General features: G+C 36.6%; 4 protein-coding genes across 4 annotated transcripts in view; 3 read left to right on the forward strand and 1 right to left on the reverse strand.

The window, feature by feature from the left end:
* Positions 1-3,486: 3,486 nt before the first annotated feature.
* Positions 3,487-3,558, forward strand: CBG26716 (the record flags this gene model as incomplete). Its single annotated transcript, XM_045240953.1, has 1 exon — positions 3,487-3,558. One exon carries the CDS (start codon positions 3,487-3,489, stop codon positions 3,556-3,558), a length of 72 nt encoding a protein of 23 aa, XP_045100708.1.
* A 594-nt stretch (positions 3,559-4,152) lies between these two features.
* On the forward strand, positions 4,153-6,583 carry CBG24458 (the record flags this gene model as incomplete). Its single annotated transcript, XM_045240954.1, has 7 exons — positions 4,153-4,288; positions 4,439-4,615; positions 4,657-4,955; positions 5,458-5,768; positions 6,079-6,223; positions 6,270-6,411; positions 6,459-6,583. 7 exons carry the CDS (start codon positions 4,153-4,155, stop codon positions 6,581-6,583), a joined length of 1,335 nt encoding a protein of 444 aa, XP_045091338.1.
* A 60-nt stretch (positions 6,584-6,643) lies between these two features.
* CBG24459 lies at positions 6,644-8,451 on the reverse strand (the record flags this gene model as incomplete). The annotated part of the gene is made up of 4 exons (XM_045240955.1): positions 6,644-6,831; positions 6,902-7,678; positions 7,845-8,045; positions 8,157-8,451. 4 exons carry the CDS (start codon positions 8,449-8,451, stop codon positions 6,644-6,646), a joined length of 1,461 nt encoding a protein of 486 aa, XP_045091339.1.
* Positions 8,452-9,300: 849 nt separating this feature from the next.
* The window catches only part of CBG24460, a gene marked incomplete at both ends in the record, with an annotated part of 3,029 nt that continues 1,229 nt past the window's right edge, over positions 9,301-11,100 (forward strand). Inside the window, 2 exons of the mRNA XM_002648253.1 lie at positions 9,301-9,590; positions 9,813-10,049. Coding sequence (XP_002648299.1) covers positions 9,301-9,590; positions 9,813-10,049 — 527 coding nt within the window. The remainder of the gene's footprint in view (positions 9,591-9,812; positions 10,050-11,100) is intronic.

An 11,100-nucleotide genomic window follows, 5' to 3' on the forward strand; every position in this document is an offset into this window, starting at 1 on the left:
TCGAGCTCGGTACCGATTCTGAAATTCTGAGATTCTGAGATTCTGAGATTCTGAGATTCTGAGATTCTGAGATTCTGAGATTCTGAGATTCTGAGATTCTGAGATTCTGAGATTCTGAGATTCTGAGATTCTGAGATTCTGAGATTCTGAGATTCTGAGATTCTCAGAGATTCTGAGATTCTGAGATTCTGAGATTCTGAGATTCTCAGAGATTCTGAGATTCTGAGATTCTGAGATTCTGAGATTCTGAGATTCTGAGATTCTGAGATTCTGAGATTCTCAGAGATTCTGAGATTCTGAGATTCTGAGATTCTGAGATTCTGAGATTCTGAGATTCTGAGATTCTGAGATTCTGAGATTCTGAGATTCTGAGACTCTGAGATTCTGAGATTCTGAGATTCTGAGATTCTGAGATTCTGAGATTCTGAGATTCTGAGATTCTGAGATTCTGAGATTCTGAGATTCTCAGAGATTCTGAGATTCTGAGATTCTGAGATTCTGAGATTCTGAGATTCTGAGATTCTGAGATTCTGAGATTCTGAGATTCTGAGATTCTGAGATTCTGAGATTCTGAGATTCTGAGATTCTGAGATTCTGAGACTCTGAGATTCTGAGATTCTGAGATTCTGAGATTCTGAGATTCTGAGATTCTGAGATTCTGAGATTCTGAGATTCTGAGATTCTCAGAGATTCTGAGATTCTGAGATTCTGAGATTCTGAGATTCTGAGATTCTGAGATTCTGAGATTCTGAGATTCTGAGATTCTGAGATTCTGAGATTCTGAGATTCTGAGATTCTGAGATTTTGAGATTCTGAGACTCTGAGATTCTGAGATTCTGAGATTCTGAGATTCTGAGATTCTGAGATTCTGAGATTCTGAGATTCTGAGATTCTGAGATTCTCAGAGATTCTGAGATTCTGAGATTCTGAGATTCTGAGATTCTGAGATTCTGAGATTCTGAGATTCTGAGATTCTGAGATTCTGAGATTCTGAGATTCTGAGATTCTGAGATTCTGAAATATTCTGATATTCTTAGGTTCTGAAATATTCTGATATTCTTAGGTTCTGAGATTTTAAAATTCAGAGATTCTCAGAGATTTAGAGATTCTCAGATTCTTTGCTAAAAGTCATAATCTCAATTTTCGAAAAAAAAATTATGTTTCATGTTCATAGTAAAAATTCTTGACACGAATTTGCGCTCATTGGTAAAACTTCGGGTTTAAAATTGTGCGAATTCTGAAATATTTAGTTGCCAAAACGGCCTGAAATTTTGAGTTGAGATTTCTCATTTTCTGTGAAAGATATCAAAAAGAGGTCAACTGATAAAAAAGTTATCATAATATCACCTATATTTTAGAATTTTATCGATTTTGATATTTTCTATAACAACCGCGATAATTGAGCTCAAAGCGAACGTATTTGGGGGTCTTCTGTTAGAGCATTTACAGTAATCTCAAATTTAGAAAAAATTCCTGTTTCATGTTTATAATAATAATTTGACACGAATATTCAATCTTTAATGTTAGTCATTAATATGTTTTTTACTACAATTTTTGTAATTATCACATTTTTAAACATAATTTCTCAAACCAATATTTCCAGCTTGCCTGAAAGGCTACTACGGCAAACACTGCTCTCAAAGTTGCCGTTGCGCGAATAGCAAGTCATGCGACCACATCTCGGGTCGTTGTCAATGTCCCAAAGGCTACGCTGGTCACTCCTGCACAGAACTGTGTCCCGAAGGAACATACGGAGAAAGCTGCTCCCATAAATGCGATTGTGGTCACAACTCTCTGTGTGACGCGATTTCTGGGAAATGCTTCTGCAAACCGGGGCATTCTGGACCGGACTGCAAAAGTGGATGTGTACAAGGAAGGTTCGGACCCGATTGCAATCAATTATGCTCTTGTGAGAATGGAGGGGTGTGTGATTCGTCGAGTGGGTCCTGTGTTTGCCCGCCGGGGTATATTGGGACTAAATGTGAAATTGCTTGCCAATCGGATAGATTTGGACCAACGTAAGTCAGATTTTTTTTCTGATTCAGTAAGTTGTCTAAAGTTGTTTTGATTCTTTGTAGACAATCTTCCGTATTTAAAGTCAGCAATAATACAATGATTATTTTCAGATGCGAGAAAATCTGCAATTGTGAGAACGGTGGTACTTGTGATCGTCTAACCGGACAATGTCGATGTCTCCCTGGATTCACTGGAATGACATGTAACCAAGTTTGCCCTGATGGAAGATATGGCGCCGGTTGTAAGGAAAAATGTCGTTGCGTCAATGGTCATTGCAATCCAACAAACGGAGAATGCAAATGTAATCTAGGATTCACTGGTCCAAGTTGTGAGCAATCTTGTCCATCCGGGAAATATGGACTCAATTGTACACTCGATTGTGAGTGCCACGGACAGGCTCGCTGTGATCCTGTCCAGGGTTGTTGCGATTGCCCGCCAGGTAGATACGGTAGCAGATGTCAATTCTCGTGTCCCAACGGTTTCTATGGATGGTACTGCTCTCAATCTTGCTCGTGTCAGAATGGTGCCCATTGTGATGGTGCAGACGGGCGGTGTTTATGCCCTGCTGGTTTCCAAGGAGACAAATGCGAGCAGAAGTGTACTGAAGGGACTTTTGGACCAGCGTGTAGTCAGAATTGTAATTGTGGAAAGTTCAAATGTGATACGACGAATGGAAAGTGTATATGTCCGGTTGGAAGACACGGACCACTTTGCGAGGAGGAGTGTAGGGCTGGAAGATATGGAGAAAGCTGTATGAATAAGTGTCAATGTTTCAATGGAGCATCGTGTGATCCGAAAACGTAGGTTTGCGGGTTTTCATAGATCGACCACTGGTAAAACTTGGTTCAAGCTTAAAATTTCGGTTTGATCTAAATTGGAAAATGTAGCGCTTAACAAGTTCTACAAAATGATATATAATTCCGGTATACTTGACTTTCGCATTTCAAATCAGTAGCAGTCGGGACGACACTACCCATGTAGCGTTGCCACCGATGTTTCACGGCTTCTGGCTCAAAATTTGCCATTTAAATATAGCCTGTTATATATTATTTAGTAGACCTTGTCAAGACCCACATTTCACTATATGAAACAAAGAAAAATTCCAAGCTTGAATTGAGTTATGCTGAATGACATGGTGATAAGGTGAACCTGTATACCTCTTTTAAAGGGTTCTCTGATGAAGACCTTGCCGCTTGTTTAATAAAAATTTTAAAGTAGTTGAACTATGTATCTTTTTGCATCCCTCGTCAAGATCTACGTTTTAGTTTTTAATTTTGACCGAAATACCGATTTTGAGCTGAGTTATGCCCATCTGCAAGCCCGTCAAGAATATTTTTGCTGTTTGCAAGTGCTATCTTGAACACAACTACTTTGGTTCATGTTTCGAATTAGGCGTATTAAAATGTTCTATTTTCCAGTGGTCAATGCACTTGCTCTCCCGGCTGGTTGGGTCCGACGTGTCAAGTGGAAATGCTGGACCCGAATAACATTGCCAATCGTGGAGACCTTCCAGAAGACTGGGAATGGAGGAAGAAACGATAAATCCGTTTTTTAGAAGCAGTTTTCCCACTTTACAAGTTTCTTGCCCCTCTTTCTCATTTGACGAATCTCAACTTTTTCTCGCATAGTTTAATTGCAAATTTTCGAAATCCGAGTGTCTCTATTTTGTTCCCATAATTTATTGATATGTTGTTTTGCCATATTTAGTAAATTTCCTTTTTTCCCTTAACACTGGTTTATGTGTTCAATTTTGCTTTCATAAACTTTTCACAGCCTTCTCCAGAAGCTATAATTTACATCATGTGATCAAAAGTTTCTCGAATTTTCCGAAAAATCTAAAGTTTAAAATTCCATATAATTATCTTTTGGTTTTTCGGAGAATTTAGCTTTTTAGTCAATAACAACTTTCACCACACATCATGCTATTTTTTCATCTGATTTTCCTAATACCCACTATTTTCTGTCAAGGTTTTGAGGTGAAACCATGTGGTACAGTAACACAAAAAACCGAAAATTTCGAAAATAATTACAGATCTAAACTGTCACTTCTATGAATCCCACATCTCTTCTGAAACGATTCGAAAATGGCCCAAAACATGTAAAAACGTTTGTGGAAGTGTATCGATTGATGAGAAAATGGATTTAACAGAAATGGAATTGAAGGCAAATTTTAGAAATCTCCAAAATCTAAAAGGGTTTCTGAAAATCAGAAATTCGTCATTGACGAATTTGGAGTTTTTTGAATCCCTGGAAACTTCTGAATGTGGGGATGGTAGGTTTGAGCTTAATTATCTCAGATCCTACGAGAGATATCAAAAATTTGTCAACTGATAAAATGCTGGTGATTATGATAACAACTTTATCAGTTGGCAGATTTTAGATAGCTCTTATAGGAACCAAGTTAATTTATGTCAAATTTCAGACGGATTCGTCATTGCAAATAATCCAGAACTGATCGGTATAAAGTTTTTGAAATTTTTCCGTACCGACGAAAAATGTATCTGGCATATTACTAATAATCCAAAACTGGATATTTCTAAATGCAGGGATTTGCCAGTTTCGAGTGATTTCGAAAGCTTTGGAAATCTTCGAGATTGTGGTAAGATTTTTTGATCTTTAAAAATCTATCGATTTTTTCAGAATGCTACAATCTTCGAATCTCTCCGGAATCTTTGCCTTATTATACCAACTGTGAAACAATATCTGGCGGTTATCAGGGAGTGTTGGAAATCAGAAACCTGTCTGATTCAATGGATCTTTCCAAGTTTTCCAGTCTCAAAGAAGTTTTGGGAAGAATCGAAATTTCTGGAACCCAACTGACTAATCTTTCGTTTATGGGAAACTTGGAAAATTTAATTGTCGATATTAACCAGAATTATGGTCACCTTAGTATCCATAATAATCCGAATTTGAAATTTTTGGGATGGAATTCTTTGAAAGTTAGTTTTTGCTTTTTCGATTTTAGAGACAGGGTCGTGCCTTTTTGGTACTTCATAAAGTTTGCCCTTTTCGGCTCTATAAATTTTAATAACAGATCTAGAACGGCTAAAAACAGAAAAAAACAAATACCCAGATGCGGCTCAAAAATGAAAAAAGTCTGAAAACGGACCAATGACGCACCGAAGATGAACCAACGAAAAAAAAATTTAAGCCACATCACCTTGCAGTATTCAACCACTTTGACAAAATCCATTCAATTTGGTCCTAATATCTCAATCCTGAGAAATGTTATGGACCGCTCCGTTGATGGTCCATCGTTGGTCCGTCAATCAATTACATGTCCAATAACGTTTCACGGCCAATAATACTCTACAAATAATTTAAAAACGGCCAATCAACTGCCAAAAAAAATGGACCGGAGACAGTCCAAAACCTGCCCAAAACAGTAACGAAAGCTACCCAATTAAATATTTTATTTCCAATTAAATATTTTATTTCCAGAACATAACTCCAATAGCCCAACGATTTGATTTGATCATCACCAACAACCACCCAGAATTCTGCCTGAGCACTCAAGAAGCTCAAATGTTTGCCGAAATTTCTGCAATGTTTTTCAATGAAGATAAAATATTGCTATGTCCAGAATTATCGAGAACAGACGGAGTCAAAGTTTGCAAGATTGAAAATCTGGAAGAAGATTGTCATCATGTTGTTGGAGATGTTATAATTGATCAAAACAATGAAATGGATGTTAGGAAGTTTAAAAATGTGACTCATATCTATGGAAATCTTGTTGTACGGGACACAAAGGAGTTGGTGGATCTGAGTTTTTTGTCAAATTTGCAAAATGTGATACGATTGACAAAAGGTATTTTCGAAGAAAAAAGATTCTGAGATTCTGAGATTCTGAGATTCTGGGATTCTGAAACTCTCAGATTACACCAGAAATTATGTTTTCGAGAAAAATCTCCGTTTTACAAATCTCATAAGTTTTGCTTGTTGGTTTAATTGCCATTTAATGCTTTCGAAAATTGGTATAGTTTTTTTAGTTCGAAAAAAAACGCTTCCAACATTTTGACACTAATTTTGAACATTGAACCAAAAAAAGTCTGAAATTTTCAGTCAAATCGAACAATCTGTATTCCTTTTTCTGGATTTCAATGTTGACAATGCTCTACTAAGAAATATCATTTTTCCAGATGACAATCAAATCATCAGAATCATTTCGAACAAAAAACTAGCAATTGTAGAGTTCCCAAACATGAAGGTAATTAAATAATAGAAGCTGCAGCCCACAAAAATCAAAGTTCCAGGTCCCCCCATTTCCATACTTACGTGATGTTAGTTTTCTTGAAATCCGAGATAATTCTCAAGAAATATTCAAAATACAAAGAGATTGTTTGCTGATTCAAGCAAAGACAAAAACCCCAATCAAGTATAATGGAATGGGTTGTTGTGAGTTTTAAATAACTCGAAAATTCGAATTCCCGCCATTTTTTCAGCAAAATTACCAGGAAAAAAGCGGAAAAGCTATGGTGCCATTTATGATTACTACGATGAGGATTCATCAAACGTTCATTTTGGATTCACTTCCATTTTATTGCCAGTAGTCATTTTTCATATGTGAAATAAAGTATATGCTACAGTGAATGAAACAGACAAATAAAAAATTGCTAGATTTGAATTCTTAATCTCCACACGTTGTCCACAATCTCCACCAGTGAAGTTTAAGTTTACGGAGTAGTAATCCTTGAAGTACATATAAGGATAAGGAAACATTGCACATTCCGTTTTTTCCCCAGTTTCCCAATCCTTGAAGGCGTCCGGGTGATTGTCTTGAATCAATGCCTCTCGTTTTCCGCTGGTTATGATGTTCTGGAAAATTCGAACTAGAGCAACACAGTCGGCTAGAGAGCTGGAAGCCAGCCAAACCATACAAAACCACTTACACTGACACTATTCATGAGAAAATCATTTAACTTGGGATTTGAGTAAATTTGAATCAGCCGATCTTGCTGTTCTAAATCCCTATCATCCAAGTAAGCTATATAGGACAACTGCAAGCGATTAAAAGTTTTCAAATTTGTATTTCTAATTGTCAATGTTCCATAGAGATGCCAAACATTGAACAATTTCGAAAAATACTCTTCATCTCCAAAATCCACTATCACATTTCCAACAATAATATCACAATTGTAGGGTAGATCATACATTGATTCGAAATGACAAAGAACATTATCCCGAATGTCTCCAATTTCCTCATTACAAATTTTGGCGTCTAGATTTAAAAATGATAATTCCAAGACTTCAAAAATAAACTTGAATTCCGCAATTGTTATACAAAATTCCGGATGTAAGTTTTCAATATTCGCCAGACCGAGTCCACGCAACTTTTTCTCGAATTTCTGAAAACTTTCTACCTCTTTTTGATGTCTTCTGCATACTTTCGGTACCTTTAAAACCGGCAAGCCTAACCGCTTCATTATCGGATTATTTTGTAAGTTCAGTATAACAGTCCTATTGGATTTCACTGTCCAAAACTGCCAATTAGTCAAAAATGATAAATTTTGAATGTTCGAATTCTGAATGTCTATCGAGCCTTGAATGGTTGTAATATTAGACAATGGATATAAATCGAGGTTAGTGGTATTCAGAAGTTTTAAGCCATTGAAAGTGGTGTTGCAGTTTTGGAATTCAGAAAGTGGCCCGTTACCTTGGCAACCTGGAAGTTTTTCAAGTTTCCATAACATTAACTAATTCATTTTCATTTTAGAGATTTCAGAGGTTTCATTTTAGAGATTTTTTTTTCATATTCTATTTTTTACTTTTTGTTTAAATTCAAAATATCAAGTTTGAAGCAAGTTTTGTAAATTTGAAAAAAAACATACCACAATTTTTGAAATTCCCTTTTGTACGAATGTCCAATAAATCCTTTAATTCTCCTTGACCACATAAACTGCTCATATCTAATAATTCATTGTTTTCGATCGACACATAACATTCCTTGGTAGTGTTTTGAGAATAAAATCTGGTTCCTAACAACATTGTTCCATTGGTTAGTTTTGAATTGTTTCGGATAACAAGACCATCTAAAATTGGAGTTTTACTTTAAAAAATTTGACTGTATTTCAGTTTAGAACAAAATTTTACCAAACTTCTGGGGGCCCCTAAACTATAATGGAGTCAAAAAATTGCCTTACATGTTTTACAGTAAAAAGGTAAATACTCATAGGGATATGTGAAAAAATCCAGGTTCGATAAACTCGAATTTTCCACTATCAACCCTCCAACTAGGGTTGTCATATTTTTGAAAACCGATTTCAATTGAGCCAATGACAAATCAGTGTTTGAGTTGATAACCAATATTCCATAAACCATTCCACATTTTGGGAAGAATTTTTTAGTTTTTGATGTTATTTCACTGTGGTTGAATACACATTCTGGGGCTGGAAGAAAGTGAGATTTCAGGAAGAAACTAGGCTCTTTGTGGCTCATTTTCTACCCTAGGCAATCCATTTTCTAACCAGAACGGCCAATGGCGGACCAACGACAGGCCGACGACGGACTGATAGCGGGTCTATGGTTGACCAGCTCATAACTTTATTCAGACTCCATATTTTTTGACCAACTAAAATAGATATTATAGAACTTGAACAGGACAGTATCATTATTAGACAATAATAAAACAGTATCATTTGAAATTCCGAAAAAAAAATTATGGGCCCATTCGTCGTTGTCCCGTCGTTGGTCCGTTAATGACTCACGTGTCCCATAGCTTTTGACAACTTTTTCTAAATCATCTGAAAACGATCCTGATCCATTTGAAAACAACGATACAAAAATTAGCAGAAGAATATACATCATAGTGATGTGAGATGTTTAAAAAAATCGTATGATTTCCAAAAGTTTGTTTTCCATCTTCCTCCGCAAATCATAGAGCATAAGACATTTTGCAAATTATTGGTTGAAGGAAATCTTGTGACAAGTAGAATCACTTTTACTTTTTCATTTCAATATCTTCTATACATCATGAATTACGAAACTGTAGATGATCCATATTCTGATGAATACCTGTACCATGAATATGTCGAGTATGGAGATCGATGGATCTACTACGATTATCTTACCGAAGATTTTAGAGCATTTTTCGAAAGCCTAAACCCGATTATAGAAGTTTCCAAACAGTTATATGATATTGCTTGCTTCTTCAGTTTATTCATCAATTTCTTTCATCTATCCATTCTCTCTCGCAAAACGTTAAGGACTAATCTTGTCTACCTAATAATGATTGGAATCTGCATTTGTGATATTTTCCAGTCCCTTGGTAACATCACACAGATTGGAATGGACTACATCTATCAAGTCCAAGCATGTTACAACGGAACCAGATACTCTCATCTGATGGTCAATTTAATTGCTAAAACTTTGCAAATCCTATGTCGACGAGGCTCAAGTTTTCTTGCATTGTATATTGCGACAATTCGAGCATTATCGGTTCTTTTCCCGATGAATAATATTATCAGCGCTATGACACAGATAAAAGCCGGGGTTTTGGTTATGTTCCTTGTCAGTGTTGCTTCTGGTTCTTGGAGTTTGGTTTATTTTGTGAAATCAAAATTTGTCGTGGTACAAAAGTAAGTAGCCGCGGCCGCGGCTTGGCAGCTTGAGCCACTGTAGCTCAGCTGGTAGCAACGAGGCACCTCCAACGATGGGCTCACATTTTTTTGACGAACTTATTTTCTAATCGTTTAAGGCTTACGCGAGCTTCATTTCTAGCGGTAAAAAGAGTTTTAGTCGCTATCAACTGAGCAACAAAGACAGCTCACTAACCATTATTATATATCGTTCAATTTCAGCTGTGACAGCGAAATGGTTGACTACTTCTCCTTCACTGGACCAGTCGTAAAACTGTTGAGACCTAGCTACCTGCCATATCGACTTGTCGACCGAGAAACATGGGAATTAACCTACTTGATGGTAGATGGATTCGTTGCAATATTCATCAGTATATGCTATTTCCTTGTTGTTATCGCTTTAGTCATCGGAATAAGAAGAGCCAATAAGATAAGGAAAAATGTCAGCAAGGAGGAGCAGTGAGTTTTTTTGGATTTGGGGTCTGAAGTGATAAAAATGAATTTCAGATCCAGGACCAATACATATGCATTGGTATTGTCTATGGCGTTCAGTTTATTTGTCTCAGAAGCGTTTTATGCTGCCTTATTCTACGCAAGTGATATTTATTTCGGCTATAGAGAGCAGTGAGTTTATTTTTTGGCTCAGCTGGAGACAGTCGACCCCGCAGCTCCAGCTATGACCGTGTAGCTTTAGACGTGACTGCATAGCTCAATCATCACCAATTCCAGAGAAGAATTCAAAAAGCTGGACTCCTTCGTGCTCACTCTCCAAATCGTCAACTCTTCTGTTCACTGTCTCATATGCTACTGCATGTCGTCACAGTATCGGGATACTGTAAGAGGATTGTTCGGAAAGAGAAGAGAAGATAAATCTATTGTCTCCATTGTCCGTTCTTCGTCTGAATAATTTTATATTTTTTTGATTAATTCCAGTAGAACATAAACTGTAGTTGACAAACTCTTGAAATCCGAAATTTCTGAAATTTCAAAACTAGTTCCTGACTTCCTATAATTATCTTTTTTTGTTCAGAAAATTTTGACGTCATATGACACACTTTTTGTTGATTTTAAAATCTGAAAAAAAACTATGGGCCCACCCGTTGTTGGCCCTTCGTTGGTCCGTTAATCACTCTCGTGTTTTATAGCTTTTTACAACTCTTTCTAAATCGACTGAAAACGATCCTGACTCATTTGAAAATAAGGATACAAAAATCAGCAAAAGAACATACATCATGGTGATGTGAGAATTAAAAGAAACTTTGTGATTGCTATAAGTTTGTTTTCCATCTTCCTCCGCAAATCATAGAGCATAAGACATTTTGCAAATTATTGGTTGAAGGAAATTTTGTGACAAGTAGTTCGGATGAAACCTATTGTAAATACACAGACTGTCTAGAAAAATCCCAAAATTATAGCGGCCCTCGTGAAGGTCTATTCAAATGGTGAGACATTTTTTGATTTTTCGTGAGTTTGGAGTCGGGACCGTTTGAGCGACCTTAACTTTGTTCAT

This window comes from Caenorhabditis briggsae (genome assembly GCF_000004555.2).
Source record: "Caenorhabditis briggsae AF16 supercontig from assembly CB4, cb25.NA_161, whole genome shotgun sequence".
Taxonomy (NCBI): domain Eukaryota; kingdom Metazoa; phylum Nematoda; class Chromadorea; order Rhabditida; family Rhabditidae; genus Caenorhabditis; species Caenorhabditis briggsae.